This window comes from Rhipicephalus microplus, chromosome 3, assembly GCF_043290135.1.
Source record: "Rhipicephalus microplus isolate Deutch F79 chromosome 3, USDA_Rmic, whole genome shotgun sequence".
Taxonomy (NCBI): Eukaryota; Metazoa; Arthropoda; class Arachnida; order Ixodida; family Ixodidae; genus Rhipicephalus; species Rhipicephalus microplus.
Genome location: NC_134702.1, coordinates 173,751,240 through 173,775,683, shown reverse-complemented (window position 1 = coordinate 173,775,683; position 24,444 = coordinate 173,751,240). Strand labels below are relative to the sequence as shown.

The following is a 24,444-nucleotide window of genomic DNA, read 5'->3' as shown; positions in this document are numbered from 1 at the left end:
AAGCTATATGAAGAAAGTTGCACCGAAAGACCACACTACAGTCTGCGAGAACAAAAGAAACGAGCTCCTAGAACAAGAACCAAGTATAGAAAACAAAGTGTTGCTTACCAGGTACCTCAGGTTTTAAATACCCTTGCAGATCAATTGAACTTTAGGGCTAGTAGTGCGACTTTCAAGAAACAAATAAAGAACTTATTCATAACCACCGGTCTACACTATCGAAATTACGTAATGGAGTATCATGCCTCTGCAAATGCTTAAATTGTTCATAAATTTCTATGTCATTATACGAGTGTATACAGCGCTATTCACTGTATCCGCATGCATTTTGTGTCTGTTTTTGAGTTGTTTTATTGATATCGTTTAGTTGTGAATTTTTACGAGAGTGACCTCTAATTCTTGAAATGTGTTATGTAAACTTCTTATGCTATTTATGTTTGAATTTTGTGTGTACAATTGCAGGTTGCTTGAAATAAATGTATTGAATATATATATTGTTTTGCCAGTGCTGATGTTTAAGCTTTGCACTGTCACGGACTGCGGAGGGACAAGGGCCTTTGTCAGGCTGTTCGCCTTTAGCCCTTTGCACCTGCAGTGAGCTCTGTATCCGGCTTACTGTAAATAAAGTACTACTACTACTACAATGCTGTCATGACGTGCTCATCATTACGTGCTGCTGCAACGTCGGCTTCTCTGTTTTTGCTGATGTTTTTGTCTGCAGCTACAGCCCAGGAAATGCAACTTGGCAAAGACCAAGTGGGTTATATCATTGTCTTCGGTCTCGCACCTTTATTTTTCGAAAAGAACCTTGTGGTGTAAGTGAGTAAAGCGTGTTACCTCGTCATAGCATTTGATGCATCGTTGAATAAAGTTGCGCAAAAAGAGCAAATGGACGTGTTAGTTCGATTCTGGTCAGATGCAGAAGCATGCGTGAAAACTCGCTTCTGACATCGTGATTTCTCAGGCGCACTCGAGCTGGAGACTTGGTGTCCTCATTTATAAGAGCCACAGGAAGACCCTCACGGCCGAAAATAAGACAGATATCAAGGGTGGGCCAAATGTCAACTTGGAGTTTCTACGCGTGATCAAGGAAGAGCTTTATGAAGCGAATGACGGCCACCGAATCCTTGACATTAGAGTAGTGCCTGTGGTCTTCATGTTGCAAAAGGTGCATTGAAAATCATACATCCCGTAACAAGGTGGCAATTCGTGAAATTTCTGCGGGCTATGTGCTATTTGTTCAATTGTGTACCTGCCCGACGGGTTGAATATGCACGCATCACTGGGAGCATTTATCCGCTGAACTTTTACGCCGTCCGGTGGATTGAAAATGTTCGTGCGCTTTGGAGGGCCCTTGAGGTACTACCGTACATGAAGACCTTCGTCGAGTTGTGTCAAAACCAGAAGAAGCGGCCGACCAGTGTCAGTTACGCCATGACAGAGAAAGCCATCCGCGACCCTCTGCTGTGCCCGAAGTTAAGCTTCATGTTAAGTGTCACGGAAGAATGGCAGTCATTCCTGGTCCAGTTCTAGAGCGATACCTTAATGGTTCCATTTTTCGGAACATCGCTGGAAACGTTTCTACGATTTCGAATTAGCAGTATTGTAAAGAAAGAGGTGATGATGACAGCGAACAATTCATTGAAGTAATTGAGGATAGATATGAAGCAGCCTGAAAACATTTTTCTGGCACCCATGAAAGACCTTAGTTTCACTACAAAAATGCACTCAGAAAGGCCTCGAGATTTTCTGACTTGATTATCTTTCAGTTCAGAAGTGACGGCACCTTATTTTTGCAGAATTGTGGCAAAAAAATTGTGGAAAGATCACCGCTGAAGTTCCTGCTGATGAGCGGGTCTTCATCTCTCATTCTAGAGAGATCAAGCCCAATGTGCTGTTTGTCTTCATCGCCGGTGTTCCCACTGTCATTTTCGGCCTGTTTGGTCAAACCCAACTTGTCAATGGCCTCATTGATGGCTCCCTCTTGTGGCTGGTGAGGGCCGCATTCCTTATGGCTCGAAGTGGAAGAGCTGTAGTCCCCCCAAGAACTGCTCTCCAAGATTGTGGAAAGTCTGCGCACCCTCTCTCGGTACCACCGAGGTAGACGGCCACTTTCCGGGCCACATTTACGAAAAAAAAAGCATAAACACAAGTTAGCGATTCCGTATGCCAAGCGTGAACCCACTGGATAACGGGGATGAGTGTCACCTATAGACATAACAAAACAAGCTAGAAAAAAAAATACTTCCTTTGTCTCGCTGAAAAAAAAGCTTGTACCACTTCTAAAGAGGCCCCAAGCAATAAGTATGATTATTTCCAAGCGCATTGATAGTTGCTTTGTTCCACAGACATTTGGTTCAGATCTTTAAAGCCATTTTTCTCGAAACGTAATTTCTTTCATCCTAATATTACACGTACAACGATAACTCTGCTTCTAACCAATGTTACCCCATAAAATTTTGCGTGCTGTTTCTTTGTAGATGGAGCTGTGCATTGAGGCACTATGATAACAAGCAGTAACTTTTTGTAATATGGCGAACTGCGTGTAAAACAAGCTTGAAAATTTATCAACTTTTTTTTATATAGATAATGTGCCTAGGCTTCAAGTTATGATGGTCATGGAGATTAGATGCACAGGCTGTTTTCCTCACTACATAGCTGCCAAGCCATGTTTGAGTTGCACCAAAAGTTTTTTAGTTATCATTATTGGCATAACATACATATTTTGGCCCTTTTTGATTTTTATAAATTGATTTTTTTCATTTTTTGGTAGTTCATCATCCTAATCTTAAAATTTTCGAGGTCCTGCAAACTTAAACTATAATTGTAAATTTTGGACAAAAACTGTAAATTTTTTTCTCGAAGATGTTGACCCACATTTCCGAATATATACTTAGGAATGCAAGGTGTCCCACATGGGACGCCGCGCATTTTGTCTTGTAATTACTAGAGACCGGATTTCAGGCAAATGCCTATTTGGTTCCTTGCATTCCTATTGTTCCACTTCAATATATAAGCGTGAATGATAGGCTAATAAGGGCTTCTATAGTGTTTTCATCGTGCTTATACACTTCTATTTTTGGCATTCATGCCTATATGTCTATAAATGACTATAAATGGCTATTTTCAACATCGGCACATATATGAACACTATTTAAGCTCAAATATTGTTTTCGAGCATGAATTGAGACCGTTATTCATGTTGCAGGGCAACATTCACTTTTCCGAACTCTATGAAGTTGAGTTAAGTCTTTTCATTGTTCAGACAACTTCGAAAAAAAAAAAAAAAACCGTCATCTCAGGTTATGGAGGGGAATGTGGAGGGAGAAGTAAATTTAGGAGAAGGAGATGAGAGAGTTGCGTCCATGGACGAGAAAGCGGTCATTAGCTTAGAAAGACGGATGTCTAGTGTCCTGAAAAAATTTAGGAGTTGAAGACTTGGATGAATGTGGTGGGGAGAAGAAAACAGGAGGTCCCCCCGTGTAGCCGCGGCCAAGTGGAGATTAAATACAAAATCATGCAAAACTGTCAGGAAAGGAGAGTGTGGATTTAAACAAAAGGCAGACGTACACGGCTTTTTGTGTGTGTGTGTGTGTGATCACATCACATAAGAGATTGTACGTAGACAATGGAAGTTGTCGCAGCCGCATTCTGTTCCTGCCTTCTTCGTTATCGGAGCTGTAGCATCCAATCACACATGCGCATCAGCACGTCATGCGCAAGTTAGGTCACATGCGCATCGCGTGCTCGAGAGTACTCGTGTACGTACACCGTTAAAGGGGTACTGACACAAAAACCTTGTCCTCGCGTTTTTCTGCTGCAATGCGTTGCTGGGGGCCTGTTAGTCATGACACGACATATTGTTTGCAGCAGCAGGCGACAAATAATTAATTACAGGCACCTCATTATCAATCAGTTTCGGTTTGAGAGAGTTCCAAAAACTGGGTGCAACTGTTGCCATTTAGCGTGTGCAGCTTTTGGCCACGTCAGCACACAAAATTGTGACGCACTTCCGCACGGTCCGCATAAAGAATTACGACGTTTGAATAGGAAACGGGACTTGAACGTCACCAAACACATAACTTTTAAGCGTGCGCCACGGCCGCGCACTCTCAACCAGCTGCCGAGAAACAGAGACTGCGAGAACTAACGCGGCAAAAAAAAAAAAAAATGGCGGGTATGACTTTATCATAACTTGTTCTGTTGACCGTAGCATGGTGACATGAGGGAAGTCGAGGGTCACCTCGGGGTCCCGTCTGATGGTGCCTATAGCGCTATGGAGTCAGTCGCTCATGCAAACTTCAAAATTAAACTTCAAAATAATTTAAAATACCTTCCAAGCTATATTCACTGTTGATATCTTGCAGATGATATACGAATGATCGCGAGAATCAACCCCGCAGGCTATCTCGGCCCCAAAATTTTGTGTCAGTACCTCTTTAATCATGTCTCATTTGGAAGTTCTCAGTAGTGTCTTGGCTGTTTCTGTGGGATGGATCCCTCAGCGCGAGTACTTCAAAGAGGCTGGCACGGATTATGTATCCTTACCGCCATACACTGCGCCGCACCGCTGGAACGTTGTCGGAGACGCTGCACCAAAAACAAGCGCTCTCAGGGCGGCTTGTTGTGGGAGCGGCGAGATGAACGCTTGCTAAGCGCTGTCAGGGTGGGTTGTTGCGGGAACGACGGGATGAACTCTATCAAAGTGGAAGCCTTTTAATATATAGCATCTTGCTACGATTCGGACGTAAAATGAAAAACAAAAAATGCTTTCACATTCTCTTTGTGGGTTTTATTTCCCACAGCTGTCATTCATCTGCTCAGCAACAGATCACTCACATTACGCATGTCACCTCAAAAAATTTTGCAATGTCATGTTCTATGCTCTTAGTCCGGTTACACTTAAAGTTTTGGATATAGACAGGAAACGGGACATTTTGTGTGTGATTTTCTGGATATCAGTATTTACTGTCCATATTTAATCATAGACAGGACCGCCAGTAATTAACCAGGACCTGAGTACCGTAACTCGCGTAATGAACGCACTCTTTTTCTTGAAAAATCTGAGAAAAGTTGAGCGGGGGTGCTTTTATTTCGCGGAGTAAATTTTATAAAAACTCTTTCAGGAGGAGCAAAAAATGCGATAATGCAAAAAAGTTAGGTCGCTTAGCATTTCGCAATTTACATACATGTACACTGTTTGGAAACAGCTTCTTTGTTTACTCATCTTCAGTGGTTGATGGCGCTATCTTCTACAAGCTGTCACCAGGCCGCCCGCGCACGTCATAGAAACTTTTTGCGGCTATCTTTTTTCGCAATCATTTAACTGCAACAATGGTATCTATCGTGATCTCGAGGGACGCCCAAAAGCGTTCGCTGCGACGCATTTTGCCAACTTCTCGGCAACCTCGCACAACGACCGTGATGCCACTGTCGACTTTGTAGCGAGCACGACAAGGTCGTGGTAGCAAGCACAGTGGCTAGAACAGGAAAGTCTGATGAGCGGCAAGCGGCGCCTACGGATAACACTGAAGCGTCTGGGGAGGAGCCACGGGGGGGCACGCGCAGTCATTTATATGTTGTTTGCACGTGTCCGACAGTTTCGTCAAGTGCGTTCGACCTCAGTTTTTTTATTGCGATGGCACTCTGACACCAATGCTTCGGTGAGCACTCTCATGGCGCGAAAACAGTCATTTCTTCGTCCCAAAGTGCAATACAGGCTACAAGTCAGCTTAAAAGACGCATGCGTTGTTCGACGTTCCAAAGGACGAATTCCTATTAGTGCAGTGGCGGAAAACGATCCCGCGCACTGACGAGCTGCTTCAAGAAAACTCGGCTGTATGCGGGCTGCACTTCGACGCGAGGTACATCTCCTGGCACTTCGAGCACACGGGGGATGGCGAAATTGTCTGCATTGAAAGGGGTAGGCCCATAGGCATGCTTGTCGTTCGGGAGGGGGGGGGGGGGGGAGGAATCGAAGCTTCAATGCAGGGTGCTTCTTCCCTATTAAATCCGTGACTGAGGCACATTTTGCCCCCACCTTTAAGATGACTGAAATGGCGCCCCGCTGCTTAGTCACTGCCAAAGCAGATTTAGCGCCCCCTCCCAGGTGACTACAGCGGGGCGTCCCCGTTTGCCTCCCTCGTGCGAACGCCTAATGGTAGGCCTTTCGTAGCAGCTCATCGCATTTGTAGACGCCCTTGAAATCACTTTCTTTAAAATTAGTCTAACTACAGCGAGCTTCACAGAGACAGCTTAAATAAACTCGTGTCCTGCTTGAAAAAAAAAAAAAAGTCACACTCCGCACACAACATGGTTCGAGCTTCACCAATCAAGTGACCAAGTTTTTTTCTGCTCATCCATTTGTGTTTTTACACAAAGTCACTCCACAAAGAGCGAGCATCTTGCCGTGAAAAGAAGAATTTTATCGGAAGCTCAGGTGGGTCACCTAGGCTTGCAGCCCAATGTTCTGTAGGGCGCTTGTGAACTATAAAACTTTTTAGGGACCAAGCTTCTTATAGCCGCACCTGTTCGTCCCTCGTAGTCGTAGTAGCAATCGTAGAGTGTAATTAGTCTTACATTTTGACCTCCTAGGTGGTGCTGGTGAGAAATTTCTTCTGTACGTTGTTGAACAATAAAAAATTCGCAGCGTGCGCGTTAACTAAAAGCCGAATTTTCCTGTCTCTCATTTCCCCTTAGCAGCCATTGACATGTACATTGAGCACTATCTGACAAGAAAGGGTTGCTATGTTATACTCGCTGGGCATAACCTCCTTGAGTTTACAAAGGTTTAGCGAGCGTTGGACCGCAGTGCCATGAATTCAGTAAACTAGTATATACCATGAACTCGAGGTGGTTAAAGGTGAGAAGTAGACACGAAGCGCAAGCCGTAAGAAAGTGTGCGTGCGCCACTTCTCGTTTATTTAGTCCTTGGAATGTCCGCTGGATGGCGATGCATATGCGGAATATATGATGAAAAGATACGAGATGGTGGTACTTGGAGTGTTGCATAGATAGACGAACGGATACACAGACAGATGCATGGACGGACTCACGGATGGCTGCACCGACGGATGGGCGCATGGACGGATGCAGGGGCGGATGCATGGACGAATACAAGGACAGAGGCACATATGGACGTGCGGATGTACGAACAGATGCATGCACGGACAGGCGAATGGACGCACGGACGGTCACACAGACGGACACATGGACGAACAGAAGCATGAACGAATGGATGGACGGATGCTTCGCCCCACTTTCCATCATTGATTCCGTGGATATGCTAGCATTTTTTTTTTCTTCGAGATAAAAAAGGCGCACGACCAATTATTAAGAATGCGTTGTTGTAAACAAATGAGTCACTACTCGGAAATCTGTTGTATGACCTGTGTGCAGAAAATAAAATATCTTCATCCAGATACCGCTCATGATTCTCGTCTCTGAGTTTAGCATTACAAATGATGGGGCTTTATTTCTAGATAAGTGCTTGAGAAAATGATTGTTCACCGTGGAAGGTGTTGTAAGCAATGGCTCACAACTGAGTTTTTCGTTCCACTCTTCTACCACTTCACATCGATAAAATGTTTCAATGCTGTCACGCACTCACTTTCTGCACCCTGTCGATATTTCAGTTTAGTCGCGCGCATCTGTGTAGGCATCCTGTAATTCCAGAAGCTAATTATCATATTTTCTTGGTAGTAATTTGAGGCCATGCATGAGCAACAAAATATATTTTAAATGTTTCACATTGCCCACGCGCGTGGTTGATTCCCGTCTCTGCGCAGCGCCTCTCCGCTAGGGTGGCTAGAATGAGGAGGTGTGAAAAGCGGCCGCCGAAACCAGTCCCCAAAACGCGCCGATGCCGCTTGGGGCGCTGCATGCACCGGCCCGGGTAACATTGCGGAGGAGACAAACGAGACAGCATGCGCCGCTCTCCACAAAAATTGCTCCCACGCTGTGTGGTGGTGACATGTTTTCGGTAAAATCATTTTGATCGAGCAAGTGTAGGGCAGTACATGGCACCTAAGCTCTTTAAAGTCTCATCTCTGAAAACCATTCTTGAAAAGGCCTTGATATGTTTAGTTTAACGTCTCAAAATCCCCATATGATTATGAGAGACGCCGTAGTGGAGGGCTCCGGAAATTTTGTCCACCTGGAGTTCTTTATCGATTATACTCCGAGATCAGAAGTTTGAATCAATGTGCCCGCGCTGCGGGAGCCAGAATATTATTTTAATAAACCTCGTATTTATAAGTGACGTGTCATAAAGCATTCATTAAACATGGTTGTAGTACCACAATTTATCTTGCTAAGATAAACGTAAACCCAAGTGTTTGTCTCGCTAGGCACGAAGAAGTAAATGTGGAATTTACCTATTCCTAGAAGCATTTAGGATGAACATTGTCCTACAGGCTACCTTACCTCTTAACCACCTTAAACTACGAAGACATTGGCACTTTGTCCTTTCTTGTGCCATTTTGAAATTCCGATGAATATATTTAAATATTGCAAGAAACGTCACCACATTTGGCTGTCTTGCGCATTTTTAAAATAATTCTTATTACTGTATTGTATCTTTTACTGTGATGTCTTTGTGTATCAGTGTATAGTTTTGATCCTGATGATTTCTGACACTTCATTATAATAGTATGTGTAATTAATTTCTTACGTATAATTTTTAACTATAGCACTGTAGATATATGTATTTTTAAATAATCAAAATCATCACATTAGATACTTTGCCTAGCTAATTCACTTTCCCGAATAGTAGATCTCCCGGAATTTCGGTCGCTCTAATTATTGATTTTTGCTTTTCATGTTCTTGCCAAGTCATCATACATATGTATTCCCTCGCTCTCTATTTGTGGAGCTTCGCTGCATAACTTTTGTATTCGTACTTGGTGTCATTTTGTACTTGTAAAATTTATTTTTTATTCTTCATGTATGAATGTCTGTCGGTATTGCTGCTTTGCCAACTTTTGACTGGATCGGTACTTTGCCAATCCTTCGAGCTTTTAGTCCCGTGCTCCTCGACCTATTGAAAGGAAAGAAATGAAGTCTCTCACCAAAAAACAACTATAGCGAATTTAGGTGAACTAAACTAGCAAATTTTGCACAAGATACCGGACGCAGAACACAGTGGCCTAATGTGCACCGGAGAGTTGCATGTGATGGCTTATACCAACGTGGCACATGTTAAATCCATTTCTCATTGTCATAGGAAGCAGAAACATTATTTCACCGTCAACCCTCTCTGCAAAGATATGGTCACTGACTTTAAAAAAAATTACAGTAATTCTGGCAGCTTGCATCTGCTTGCGGACCATAATCGCAGGTATTTGCAGTGTAAAATCTTTGCAGTGTAAATAATTTTTGCCCCTTTAACCTACACAGGACCCGCTAGAATTTCAACTGTTCATGGAAACGTGAGCATTGCTTTTGCAGGTACTGCAAACCTAATGCTCCGCGACCTGTACTATCAGCAGAAGCAAATTTTATTTTGGAAACATACCTGATAAATAGCGCTACCGTGTTGCAGGAACGACTTGCTGACAACTACAACTCGCACAATTTAAGCAGCAGCTCTATTTTTACATGTATAACGAGTGCATCAAGTACTAATTCTATTTTGCTATTTTTAGCTGCAACATCTACGCCATCGCAAGGAGAACCAAGCACATCAGGAACACACCGTGGAAACCTGACCCCTGATGCAACACCCCCCCCGAAGCGCCGCAAGACAACCACGTTTGAAAAGGTGTTGGATAAGATGTATGAAAAGAACATTGAGCAGCAAGAGAAGCAAAATACCATTTGCTTCGAAATGGAAAATCAGCTTCTCCATAGAGAGCATGAAAATATGAAGGAGCTCCTGGTAGGATTCACAAACTCCTTCTTGCAGGGAACACAAGCCCTTATGGAACAGTTTCTTGCCCATCAGGCCAACCTTCTAAGCGGTCTTCAAGGCATGCACACCCCTCCTCCTGCCCAAATGCCACCGTTCATGTCCTACCTGCCAGGGCACAGTCGCGCTCCGAGGCAATAGGCCAACTTTTCTTTGTGTGTGCAATGTATGCGTGCAGTTGTGTGTGGTTAACAAAATAAAAACCCCTAAACATCTACCCATTTGTCGCCTACTGCCACTGAGTTCAGCCCAGTATTTCACCTCCAGGTTTACGCGTTTGCCCTTTCTTCTGATTTTTCAGATATGCCACAGTGTAATGTCTCGCCTCCCTGCCTCTTTGGATAACGAACAAGGCACAGTAGTGAGAGACTAGTGCTGTGCATCTTAGGAAACTCTAGGGCCTGAGTGGAAGATGGTCACATCACACCCATTTTGTTGTCTGGAATTCCACTTGGTTTCTACTTCTTCACACAAGTACGATGCGTACACACAACGGCAGTGGGACACGACTACCGTAAAACCGCGATTGAAAAGTCGCCCGGGACCCATGAATTAAATTATTTAAATCAGAAACTTCCCAAAATCAAGAAACCTTTATATAAGGCTAAAGGCAACAGCGGGGGAGAGCAAAAAAAAAACTTAAATTGAGAAATTCAAATAAGGTTTCACAAAATGGAGCCTCAACCGTAGAAGGCAAAAATTGCCTCAAAGTTTTTTTTTTGTTCGAAATAGCCTAAAGCATAAATTTATTGCACCATTCAGACGAAACTATATTTGAAATTTTTTATTTGCATACAAAATTGAAATCACAACTTTGACACACTGGAAGACAACATTGAAAAAGAAGAAAGCGTCAACTTTTAGTGCTAACAACAGGAGCCATAGAAATATAGCGTCAGCTTGAAGGGACCAGGGAATATACAGCACCACTGGGGAAAAAAATGACATTACAAGTTTGAGCAATAAATACAATTAGACACACTCAGGGGCTGCGGTTTAAAATTCACAAAGGAAAGGATGGCTACAATGAAAGTACATTTACATAGCAAAAAACTTCATAAATTCTCTGATACTGGAACCAAGTGAGCCGTATTCTAACAGCTGGACTTCCACTGCTGTCTGTCATTGCTGATTGCACGTAAAATTGTAACAGTGAAACTCGAACAACTGCTGCAGTTGCAGAGCGACACGAAATCCATAAATGAGTAGCACATGGGGCATCGAATAATGTTAAAGTGAAGATCTTTGAAAATAATCTGTCTTTGGCAAAGAAATATCAATGCAGTTTTTTTTTCTTTTTCGGTAATACACCTGTTCATCAATAAAGCTCGATAAAACAGTAATTACTTAAAGGAGGGTAATATTCAGGTTAAAATGATTAAACGTACAGTGTTATTAGCATTTCTTGTGGTATGCACTTTTATGTTTGTTATAAAACCCAGGGGATTTATTTTATAGGGAGGAGACAAGGGAGGGTCAAGCCATAATGCTAATTTAAATGTGAGCCAAATACTGTGGCACCTGTACCCAAGTGGAGACGTGGAGTGCTGCTCCTAAATGAATTTATAATGCCAAAACTTCCTCTAATCCATGTATGATTGCCATTATTTGTTGCATACTGATGTTCCATATCTCATTTCATGCAATAGGAGAAGCATGCTGACTGGTCAGCAGCTACCTTCCAGCGAAAAAAGGTGAAGCTACAGGGGACAAAGAAGAAGGGGTGCACTGCAACGATGCATGTGAAACAAGTGGAGTTGTATCCGCAATTCAGGGTAAACAGAAAAACGAATGCATATAGCCTGATATATTACTTGTTGGCTTTAATCAATACTGAAGTTAAAATTGGAGACATCCACAAAGTAGTAGTAGTTTGCGTTAAATTAGTGAAAGCAATCTGTGGCTTGAATCTGCAGCGCTGTGTGTGTGTGTGTCTCTTCCTTTGTCCTTGTGGTTGTGCGCTACACCAGTTTCATGGATCAAAACCAACTAGCCCAACAATGCGCCTTAGAGCTTGAAACATGCACCATGATATACATGTTTTTGATAATGCATGTGCATTGCACAGGTAATACTGAATACACTTTTTGCTCCTCATTCTGTGCAGAAATGTGTCTTTTATTGATTGTGGCCAAAATGACTGAATAAAGTCTACGAGTATGAGCACCTTGAAATTTTATGTACACCTGTTTCGATGATGCATACGTAATTTTGAAACTTAGAATAATAGAGAGATGAGCTAGTTGGTAAGCATTCATTATAGTGGTAAGTATTCATTATATTATTGATAAGTTTGCGGTGTCCTGACTTTTTTCTTGTGTCCGTGTTTGCATGCCCTGTATTTTTGAAAGCGCTGTGTGGACAATTATTCAACCTACAAGTTTTACAGCTTGAACTGTTAAGTATTTTTTAAATCACTGCATGAAACGTTATTTAGTTTGTGAATTTAAGTACTTATTTTATAAATCATTCTTTATGCCATGAAAATCACTCTATAATTCCAAGAATGGTCGTTGAAGTGGGTTATATCTTTAACTACACTTGTTTTGACACACTAGGTCTGTACAAGAGTTACATTTTGCACCACAATTGCTTGCGCATGCTACTAGGACCAAGAAGCAACAAGAGTGTTGCACACACATCTTGCGATACTTCTTGACAAACAGGTTTGTTGGTTTCGTGGGCAGTCATCACTTTATAATTCACTCGATTGATGCGTGAATGTGCAAAATTTTTCTTGTTACTGTTGTTTGGTGTGTTTTACTTGGATATCTTTATGTATTGATACTGCAATCATTGCTGCAAGGTTTTAGCACTTCATGCTACCTATGAAAGTGTCAGTCGAGCGTTATTGAAAAGTTTAACTGCTCTTTAGTGTTTATAGCACCGAAGTGCAGTATTCATGGGTAAAGAATGCATAGCAGCACATATATTTCTGACAAATGCAGCTAAAGCTGAAAAAAGGTTGTGTATTTAAAATCATTTTAGTAATATTGTATTGAAGGTATTGTGTAATGTCACCGTTATAAAACACAGCTTTCTAATGCCTACGTGCTTCAATTGTCATGTCTTCTCTGCTTTCATATGTCAAATGCACCTCCATTTTCTACCACTGAAAGAGGTTCCCATTTTTGCAGCCAATTTTGGGAACAATCTAATTTCTTTTACGCTGTTTATCATTTGCTCTTTTCTTTTATTTTTAGATCAACATCCCACAACCATGTACCAAATGGGAGCACAAAACAGCTTCAAAGGAAATTATCTCGCGACTGAGGTTGGCATTGCAAGAAGAAGCTAGTGGTAAACCTGTTCTGCACCAGTATCGCTTCTATGCTGTATGTCCGACAGGGAAAGCCACTCTAATCATGACATTGATGCTCGCTGGGCAGGCTACGCACAGCCGATAAATTCAGAAGCTCACAAAAATATTTGTGAGCTTGTACAACAAGGTGTGACATCTGTAAAAACTGTTGAGAGCTGCCTAAGACTTTTTTGTCCGAGATGTACTGTTCTCAAACAAGCAGTGCCCCCCATCTACTTGCAGAGACTTTTACCCTACGAAGACAGACATAAAAAATCATATTCAGAAGGCACTTCGTAAGGACAGATTTAGCTCACTTGATCAAGAGAATGTGGCAGTGTATGTAGAACAAATGAAAGAGAAAGCACCTGGAACAAGATGTTTGTTCCGAGCCTATCATGCCATGTCTCTGGAAAATGATCCTGATGGGCAAAAGGAACCGCAGGCCGAGTTACTTGATTGTGACGCTTTAGAAACTGTGGCAAAAGAATGCGAGCAGACACTGCTGCTTTGCATTCAGACTGAGTTCATGAAGGAGTTGATACTTAAGTACAGTGATGTGTCATATGTCTTGATGCTACATACAAAACAACGGATTATGCACTTCCACTCTTCCTTATTGTGGTGAAAACTTCAAGTTGTTATGCTGTTGCAGGTGCTTTTATTGTACAATTTGAAACAGCTCTCTGCATCGAAGAGGCACTAAACATCTTTAAGGCCTGGAATCCAACCCTAAGTCCTAAGTTTTGGATGGTGGACTATAGCCCGGCAGAGATCAGTGCACTTTCTGTTGCCTTCCCGAAGAGTAGGCCAGTCCTATGTCACTTTCACCGAGAGCTGGCTTGGCACAGGTGGCTTTCGAAAAAAGAAAATGAAGTACAAGATGTTGACGATATTAAGAAAATGCTGAGGCAAGTATTAGCCAGTACAAACGAGGGTGACGACCAAAGCAATTAAAGCTTTGAAGGAGTCACAACTATGGAAGGGAAACGAGAAGCTGCAAGCCTATCTAAGTAATAAGTGGCTTTCAGTAAAAGAAATGTGGGTGAAAAAGTACAGGTTGGACCTCCCTTTTGGCACAAACAACGGAACAGAATAAAAAAAACAAGGAGCTCAAGGCATACTTGGCTGGAAACAGTGGTCGCTGTAGCCTGCAAGGGTTTTTGAAAGTCTTAGTTGAAAACTTTTTTCTGGAAAAAGAGGTGAAGTCCTTGCAAGCAAATCTGAGTTTTTCAACTTCATACCGCCTTTATCATCATGATGTGCCCGATTTCCTCCATGGGAGGCCCCCTGTTGTAGCTAAGCATATTATGGAGCGGCTCACAAGAGCATCTGATTACAGGTCGGAGTACGTGGAAGTCGGCAGTGAACAAAGAACATTTCGCATTCGTTCTGTCACTCAGGGTGGTGGCTTTCATGAAGTTAATTTTAGTGATCCAAGCTGTACATGCTTCGACTTCAAGAAGTCAAAATTGCCATGCAAACACTTTGCTGCCATTTTTTTTTACTTGTTGATGGGTGGGGCTTTTCACGTCTACCTGTGGAATACAGGGAAGGGCCTAACATGACTGCCCATTCTGTCACAAGCTGCACATCTGCTGACACAGAAGATCCTGAAGTGCTAGCTGATCCGGTCACTGAAGAGTTTCAGTGTGGTTTGCAGAAAACATCTGAACAAAGTAGGCGCCACTTAAGTCAAAAATAAGGGCCGAAACCGATCGTCTGCTCTCTTCTCTACACTACATTCACAATGACACAGTGTTGTAACACTTGTTTGGCGCACTACATGAGGCGAGAATCTTCGCTGAAGAAAATGTTACCACAAGCAGTGGAATCGCTGTACGAGGCTCACCAACAAAAGGGTGCTCAGGAGTGGCAGCAAAAAAAAAAAAAAAGAGCACCAGCATCACCAGCAACTGGAGTTGTAGTGAAGAAACTGCAGCTACATAAGGACCATCTGCCTCAGAAGGAGCACTGGGTCTCAAGGGGAAGGGTAGGCCGAAAGGCTGAAGTTATGAGGGAATGTTACAAGTCACCGTTCTGATTTGGAAGCCAGCAGGTAATGTTTGGTGCTTTGGGGCAAGGATACTAAAATAAAAACTGTATTTTCAATATGCACACCCCAAAGCTTGTATGTCAATGAACCCTTTCTTTTAGATAGACTGATCCAATATTCTTTGCTCCTATCAGGTTGTGTAATATCTTATCTGGTTCATACTGCCAGAGTTTGTGAAAGGCTGCGTGCTGTCAGACTATGGTCCTTTGTATTAGCGAGACACTTTGCATGACATCTTTTTTTTAGTCGCACTCTGTAATGACTACTATTCATTTTTATGCCACCAATGTGTATTTACCTTGTGTATAACACTCATTGCTTTCAAGTTTTATTTTTATAGTGTTTGTGCAGTATTGTTTTATGACACATATTCATTTCTGTACCACCAATGCGTATTTACCTCATGTATGTGACTCATTCCTTTTAAATGTTATTTTTATGCTGATTGAACAATCGACATGCATTCGTAATATTGAATATGATGTATATTCTGCCTCTGATGCGTCTCTTGTGGCAGCATTAGTCTTGCTGTTTGGTACAGCAAGCCCTCAAACATCAGACCTTCTGTGTACCGTGTTTTTTAGTAAATAATTAAGCGCTAACAAAAATAAACTGTATTCTGATTTTGATGCACCGTAGTCAGCAGTTTACATTTTCTCATTCTTGCATGCCTATTACTACGACAAACAACGAGCGAAACAGTTGAAGTGTTCGTGGATTTCGTAAGAAAACAGGCGAGTCTGTCTTGGGTCTGCCAACGTTCATAAAATGGTCAGCACGGCTGCTAATGGTGCTTTTTTTCTAAGATATTTTGCTTCTACACGCGTGGCCGTCTTGCATGCTTAGCATTCAGTGCCCATCTACATGCCACGCAGTACATGCGCTCTTTAGTGAACCCGCAACCATAGGTCGGCGTACTCACTCGTGAGTTGACTCACTCAGGCTCGGATCGAGCCACCAGTCTGAGTCTGTGTGAGTCCAGGTGAGTGATATTTTGGTGAGTTTGAGTCCGAGCGAGTCCGGTCGAAGAAAATTTTCGCGAGTGTGAGTCTGAGTGAGCCCTGCTCAGAAAAATTTTGGTGAGTGTTAGTCTGAGTGAGCTCCACAATTTTTGCCGACCTATGCCCGCAGCCGCCCCAGCATCGCACTGCAGCTGAAACCCAGTATCAGCCCAGCCGGACAGCCATGCGGTAAGTATCGTTATAGAGGTGTGTGCAGGGTTCCCCATCATTCAACGCAGCGCCCCCCCCCCCCCCCTCCCTCTCTTGTGTGACTTGGGGGTCAATGTATGGAGCAGATTTTGCGCCCTCCCCTCCTGGGTGACTAGGTGAGGCGCCCCCCCCCCCCCCCCCCCCATGCGCACGCCTATGAGTACCGTAACGTGTCGCCTTTCCTACTGCATAGACAGGCGACCGACATTTGCGTGCGGTAGATGCCGTATTTTCGGCGTTTAGCGTACGGAGGTGCTAAGATGCTCCAATGAAATGGCCTGTACTGAAGTACAATAAAAACTCGGGCTCCCTTATGCATTTGCCTGAGACGACTGGAAGGTAAAAGCCACGAAGACGATGTTCTAGATGAATTACCCGTTCAAACGCTCACCGTTAATGGGCCTAGTTGCTGCATAACTTTGCAGGTAAGAACTTCAGCACAAACGAGGACTAATTACAGAGAGATGAGACGAGCCCTGGCGCAGTGCGCGTGTTCCGTCCTGATTAGCGCTAAAGTTTTCACCTTCAAAATGTACTGAAGAAACATTTGTATCGGATGGAGAGAAGTAGCACAAGCACAGACCAGGAGCGTAGACAGGGGGGGGGGGGGTCACCCCCCTTCGAAATTTTTCAATTTTGCAGATGTATATATACACGCACACATACAAACGCACGCACGAACATACACGGAGTACGGTCAACCCCCCCCCCCCCCCAAAAAAAAAAAAAAAAAAAATCTGGCTACGCCTCTGGCACATGCCGGCGTGCAGCGCATATAATCGCCCATCGTAGCAGCTGCACGCCCACTACTTCTTTCAAATGTGCCCGCGTGGGGGCCTTCGTCTGTTTTTCCTATTCTTCTAAGCTTGATTTGGCCTGTTGTAGAGCGACATTTTTAGTTCGGTCCTCATAGGCATCTGCTAGTGACGCGAACGAACGCTGCCCATGGTTGCCAGGCGTGGCCACGCATGCGCAAAGGAAACCCATGTGGAACGTACTGCAAAGAACTCCGTTCTGTATGAGGCTGCCTGCTGCGCTACAGTGTACTAGAAGAGGGCAGTGGGCTTACTCCACAGCTACTCTGACGCTTTTGACGTCACATAAGAGATATGGCGCCACAGGCATCTTCAATGGAAGCTTCACCTGCAGAAGCTGCTCGCCGATGGCCGCTCGTAAAAGTTGCAACGTGCATTTATTTGATATTTGTAATAAACTTGCATGCTTTGACTGCCCTCTGATAATATTAAGAGCTTCTGGTGCTCTCGCTTCACAGTGTTTTCCTTATCTTTTGCGATACAGCTTCCCGAAAATTAGTCCGATCACTCCGATGGCAGCCGTCGCAGTCTCTGCATTCTACTTTCTAGTGCGACGCAGCTAACGCTTTGTGTGTGTGTGGGGGGGGGGGGGGGTCGGAGGGTGTGTGCTTGAGTTAGTAGAGTATTCCTGATAAGCACTATATTTGTTGAGGCCACATCGTGTTTGCTCGAATATAACACCTCGTCGAAAAGGATGATGTATCCCACAAATTATATGTTTGATACAGTGACCAAACGTGCGGTTCATGCTGTGTAGACCGAACCTAAAGAGAATTCGCAACAAGATTATGCCCGCCCTTTCACGACATAATTAGAAAACAGTGCACGTTCACTTCCTAGAAAAGCTTTAACATGCAGGCGTGCTGGCTGGGTTTGCGCATTTATTATAAAGTGAAATTGTAGTGCTTAAATAATTTTTGTTCTGCTTCAGTTGTAGACCATGGCACAACAGTTTTCTGGGGGTTATTAATAATCATAATTATGCAAATACACGTATGTTAGACATATGTAGAGCCACGTAGTGAAGAACTAAATAAAGATACACACGAAGCTTCTGCTCCTGACATGATAACTTTTATTTGGAAGAACTGTAGTGCACCATCTAGCCGCTGATTTACACACCTTATTCACTTCATGTGTGACGGCTCATCTTCAGCTGCTTGGCCCTCTGCCGCTTCCCTGCCTATTGGTCAGTGTTCAGTCCTTTCAAATTAAATGAAGACGTGTGACAACGTAAAAAGAAATTACTTTTGCTTTGAGGGTAGCTGCGTGCACACTGCAACCAACTTCAATCGAGAGTCTGCGCTGAACTATTGCATGTATGTCCATAATGCTGTCAGAGTGCAGCTTACTCTGGCAAAAATATTCGGTGGAAATATTTTTGAGCTTTTTCATGAAGCTGTACAGCTGGCTTGAGGGATGAAGGAGGCCTCCTCGGTCACAAAAGTTGGTCAGCCGAACAAGCTGAAAACAGCCTCGGCATGGATAGTGGGTGAGGTATGCGCACTTTTTTTCCATCGATAATATGCACAGACGCGGTTGCAAGCGGAGTTCGCAAACTGCGTTGGTGTCTTCCAGAAGCTTGTCTGCTCTGTGTTGGTTCTTCTCGCATTCTTTCAGCCTGTTGTCATCCTTCAAGACGCCAAACAATGACAAGTCTTGCTTACTCTTCACGAACACGTTGCCTGTTAGACGCCCAAGCGCCTAACAGTGGTTTTGCCGTTGTCGCGGCATGGTTACAGTATGCAATGTAAAGCATACTGTCATCTTGTGTGGTGCGTAACGCTCAAAGCTGACGGCAAAAACTCGGTGCACCAATGTCCACAGCCACACAACCTGGCTCAAACTCAGTTGCTCTGCAGGACTTGACCGGCTCACAAACGGCTCAGCTGCAACGTCCCTCCCAAAATTCTTCCACGAATGGATGGATGGATGGATGGATGGATGTGGCTGAACCCTTTAGATCGGGCGGCGGCTAACGCCACCTAGCCGTAATACTTAGTGAAGTAACTATTAGATTTATCTTTTTTTTCCTTTAAATAGTGAGGTTGAGGATTCGTACTATGAAGTGAAGGGTTTAATTTTCACTCGTGCCTTGATTTTAGCCACCAATCAGATAACCTCTTTCTAGTTAAGTCTACCTGCTTAAACTCTATTTTGCCCTCCCTGTCCCTAAACCCCAGGGCTTTGAAAAACTCTGCGTAATCATCCTGAACTATAGGGTGAAGCCCTTTACAGAACATTATCAGGTGTTCGGCAGTTTCTTCTTCCTCTCCACACGCACTGAATACTGTATCTACCCCTTCGTATTTGGACCGATATGTCTTGGTTCGCAATACTCCCGTCCTGGCCTCAAACAGTAGAGAACTACCCCGAGTATTATCATAGATCCTTTATTTGGATATTTCCTGTTTAAAAGTTCGATAGATCTCTAGTGCGGACTTCTTAATCGTGCCAATTCTCCACACGTCAGTCTCCGTTTCCTTCACTTTCTTCTTAACCGATAGTTCTTTTTGGTTTGGCCACCTGCTGTTTTCTAAGTATTTACCGGTCAAGTTCCTGGCTCGCTTCCTCCTATTTGTATAGACATTCTTTATGTACAAGTAGTCGAAAACCTTCCTAGCCCAACGCTCTTCCCCCAGTTCTATCAATCGCTTCTCAAACTTTATCTTGCTGCTAGCTTCCCTGCCCTCAAATGATGTCCATCCCATATCACCTTGTACTCCCTGATTTGGTGTATTCCCGTGAGCTCCTAAAGCAAGCTTACCTATTCCACGTTGCTTAATTTCTAATCTTGAACTTCTGATCTCATGCACAAGACCGAATTGCCGAAAGACAGCCCAGGAACCATGACCCCTTTTCATATTTCTCTCGCAGCATCATATCTATTGTAATTCCACAGTGCCCTATTTTTCATGACTGCTGCATTCCTGTTACCTTTAGTCGTCATGTATACTTCGTGTTACCTTAGGTACTCGGTCCCATTGCTTATCCATACGGCCAGATATTTGTATTTATCTGTTATCTCTAGCGTGACCTCCTGTATTCTAAGCTCAATACCTTTGTTGTCATTGAAAATCATGACTGCTGATTTTTCCTTACTGAATCTAAACTCTAACCTATCTCCCTCATTTCCGCAGATGTCCATCGATCTCTGCAAATTTTCCTTGTTGTCGGCCATTATTACTATATCATCTGCGTACATTAATGCTGGTAGTGCCTGATCAATGAGTTTTTCTTGTTTGACTAAAGAGATGTTGAAGCCAAGTCCACATCCCTCTAATTTGGCCTCTATCCTTGTAGGTACATCATGAATAACAAGGGTGACAGTAGACACCCCTGCCTAAGTCCCCGTTTCACCTCTGTGGGCTTGGATACCTGTTTTTCGCACTTTATAACTACCTTGCTACTTTTAGAGATTTCCTTTAAAAGATTAGTGACTCCATCTTCCACAACCAGTGTGTCTAGTATTCCCCACAAGTCCTCTTGAACCACGCTATCATACGCTCCCTTGATATAAAAAAAAATGCTAGCCACAGGGGCCTGAGTTCCTTTTCTGCTAATTCGATGCACTGCGTCAGTGAGGGCAGGTTGTCTTCCAACCTCCTGTGTTTCTGAAACCCATTCTGCAGTTCCCCCAGCACCCCGTCATCCTATATCCATGCCTGCAGTCTTTCCTTTATAATCTGCATCGCCAGCCTGTAGACCACTGATGTCCATGTTATAGGACGGTAGTTGCTTATGTCATCTTCGTCCCCCTTTCCTTTATAGATCATGCTCATCCTGCTAAGTTTCCATCCGCCAGGGACTTCACCATCGATTATTGTTCTACTCACTGCCTCTCTCAAAGTCTGTTTAGACTTCGGACCCAATGTCTTTATCAGCATAATTAGTATGGTATCTGGGCCTGTTGATGTACTATTTGGAACCTTCTTCTCAGCCCTTTCTTACTCTCGTTGTGAAAATGGAGCCATTGTGCCACTTGATCCATCTCTGTCTATTGTGGTGCATAAGGCACTTCTTTGTTGAAATATTTCTGTCACCCTTGTTCTTATATATTCAATAGCTTCGTCCCCTTCTAGCCTAGCACCTTGAGCTGTAGTTATAAACATCTGCTCTAGGTTTGTTTCATTTCTTAGGGAGTTTAGATGGTTCCGAAACTTTGCAGCTGCCTTTCTATATTTAATGTATTTCGGCCAGCCACGGAGCTCCCTTTCTTCTAATATTTTTATTGATTTTAAGGAATGCGTCCCTTCTACAGCTTAGAAAGCTTTGCCATTTTCTTTCAACATCATCTGTCGGTTCACACCGCTGTTTAGCATGTCTGTGTTCCCTAGAGGCTTCCTGGCGTTTCGCTATGGCTCTCTTAACTTCCTCATCCCACCAACTCTTGGGTTCGTGCCTTCTTTTCAGAAGGCACAAACCTGCTATGCTGCTATTTTTTGTGCCTTAGCAAGCTCTAGCTCAAACAGTCTAATTAAATTCGTGAATGTCCACACTGTTTTATTATCCTCAGTGATTACTTTCTCAGTTTGTTTAGTAGCTATTTCTTTTTGCCTTTATGAATAAAAAGTTTCCTGTAGTTGCTCATCTTGTCTCATTCCCACTTTCCCTGCTCTTCCCATCCTTAGCTTTATATGTTTGTGATCACTTCTGGAGCCACCTTCACCTATGTGCATTCCCCTGAGCTTATAATACATACTATGTGACATCAGTGCGTAATCTATTGTTGACTGCAGCCTTCCTACCTCCCATGTTATTTGTCCTTGACACTTCTCGGTACTGTTTCAAATGATCAAATCATGCCTTTCACACATATCCATGACCATTTTGCCTGTTGAGTCAGTTTACCCATCTATATCTTCTATGTGTGCATTCATATCTCCTAGTTTAATTATCTCGCACTCTATTCCTAAATTCTGAATGTAATTTGATACACACTCTACCATTGCCTGGTTTTCTTCTCTGGGCTCTGCTCCGTCCACAAGTACACGAAACCAAGGAGTTTCATTTGCCCTGCCACTTTCCCTTTTAGCCATAAATGTTCCTTGTATCCCTGCTTGACTCTTCGCCAACCGTTCTCTTATGTATAAATGCACCAATCAGGGGCGGCGCCAGGATGTTTTTACTGGGGGGGCAACCACGAAAAGTGAGTTCTTCCGGGGGGGCAAGCTAGCTCTGCTCCTACTAGGTTTTCAATATATGCTTCCGGGCACTTGGGTGGGCATAGGGGGGGGGGGGCAGGCGAGAATTTTGGGGGGGCTCCAGCTCACCCTTGCCCCCCTCCTGGCGCCGCCCCTGGCACCAATTCCACCCCCTTTTTGCTGCCTTCTATTCTATTGCAAAATTCCTATACGTAGTCCGGATTGCAGTGTGGTTGCTTCAGGTCCCGCAGATGTGTCTCCACAACCCCACATACTATCAGCTCCTCCTGCCTCAACTTCTCTTCTATCTCTTCCCACTTTAACGTATTCCTGCCACCCTGCATGTTAATATAGCCTACGTCTGACTTAGCTCGGCTCTTGTGCTTACGTCGATTTCTTATTTCACGGACTTCGTGTGGCTTGAATATTTGTGCCCATTTAGGTCCGTCTTTGGCTACACTGTTGGCCTCAGGGCTCTGGGTCCCCCTAAAAAAGCTATGGCTTGGTGACCCATTCTGTTACCAACCCTCCTGCCCGTCGCACCACTGTAGTGAATGCCAGCCTATGCAAAGTGGCGAGCGCCGGGCTCGTACACGTCTTGGTTAACTTCCATTACGCTGTATCCGAGTTGCCGGCTCAAAACCTTGATCACACAGTTGGCCTCCACTGCCCTCCTTTTAATCCCAAGAGGCTGCCCCCAGACATCTGGGACTGTGCATATAGTCACATGCACACTCCCAGAGGCTTTTCAGAGCTTACGCATCCCATCCTGTAGCTTTCTCTGAAGGTTTTAATCCTTGCCCCTCAAGACATCATTGAGTTTAGCTTGAATAATGACTAGATTTTCGCCCTTCATGCTGTTTTCTACAACCTCCTGAGCTTTGGCCAGTGAATCCACCATGCTCTTCCATGACTGTGCCTCCACCCTGACTCTCCCATCTTCCTTCACTGTCTTGAAGACACCATCCCTAACCCTGGCCACGTTAGAGTCCCCCACCACTAGGACCCTTCTACGCTCCAATCGCTGGCTTCCTGTTTGTGATGGCGCCCCTGTTTGCTTCACCTGTTTCTCTCTCTGCCGTCTGTCCTGTGTTACTGCCCTGCTTGAAGACTGCTGCGACACCGAGCTGTATGTTCTCGGAGCCTCCATGCTGTGGCCAGACACTGCGGCCCCCTGACCTCCCTTCTCGCCTGTTCCTTCCCGCCTGTCGCCTTCTCCGCTACCCACGCTTTCCGTCTCACACCACTCGGGGTTGGGGCAAAGCGCCATTAGCTCCTTTACCCGCTGCTCTAGCTCGGTCAGCCCTTCCCGTTCTTTTCGAAGGTCGCCCTTCATTTGCTTTAATAGGCTGGCGGTAGCCTCCTCCCGTTCACGCGACGCTCCGAACTCTTTTTGGAGTTCTATCCTCTTCTCTTGTTCCACCTTAAGCTCCCCCTGAAGCCCCTTGATGCTAGCCTCCATGCGTTGCACGGCAGCTTTCAGTGCATCGCACAGCCTGCACACGAAGCTCGCCTTCTGCGCGTTGGCCAAACTCGTGAATGCTGTCTCATCTAAGTAGAACCAGCGCTTGCATTCTTCGCATTCCAACAGCTTACTCTCGCTCGTGGTTTTCCTAGCCTCCTTAGCCATCGCCCGCCGGACCATCGGACCGAGTGCCCGACAGGCCTATGTTCAACACTAATCCCGCTATTCAGCCGCCTCCGTTAACTCTCCTACCTCAACAACTGTTTGAAGTTACCACCTACATCGCACACATACGTGTTCAATTTCGTTAGTAGCCTCTCACTAGGTCCCCTTCGTGTTCCGCTCTAGCTCTTTAACAACTAACCGGGCGCCCCGACCTTCTTCAAAACAGCCGCCTAGCCCGTTCACGTGGTCAATGTCACTACAACGTTGCCCGTGTCCCACACCTACAGTACTCGCAACGATAATTGATGATTAGGGGCGAAAAAAAATAATAATGTGGTCACAAATACAAAGAAATAAAAAGAAACTTTTTTCACGTTGCG

The 24,444-nt window shown here is 44.1% G+C and overlaps 1 protein-coding gene, 1 long non-coding RNA gene and 1 pseudogene across 4 annotated transcripts in view; 2 read left to right on the top strand and 1 right to left on the bottom strand.

Annotated features, from left to right (window-relative positions):
- The window catches only part of LOC119162311 (uncharacterized), a 511,092-nt gene that overhangs the window by 63,506 nt on the left and 423,142 nt on the right, over nucleotides 1-24,444 (top strand). The window contains exon 4 of one of the 3 annotated variants that reach the window (XM_075887725.1): nucleotides 9,645-10,124. The exons of the other annotated variants lie outside the window; for them this stretch is intronic. Coding sequence (XP_075743840.1) covers nucleotides 9,645-10,048 — 404 coding nt within the window. The 3' untranslated portion in view covers nucleotides 10,049-10,124. Of the gene's footprint in view, nucleotides 1-9,644; nucleotides 10,125-24,444 lie in introns of those variants that run through there. 3 annotated transcript variants of the gene reach the window in all.
- On the top strand, nucleotides 11,695-15,902 carry LOC142802717 (uncharacterized). The gene is made up of 2 exons (XR_012893954.1): nucleotides 11,695-12,573; nucleotides 13,111-15,902. It is a non-coding gene; the product is annotated as an uncharacterized LOC142802717 (long non-coding RNA).
- On the bottom strand, nucleotides 22,889-23,584 carry LOC142802657 (uncharacterized; annotated as a pseudogene).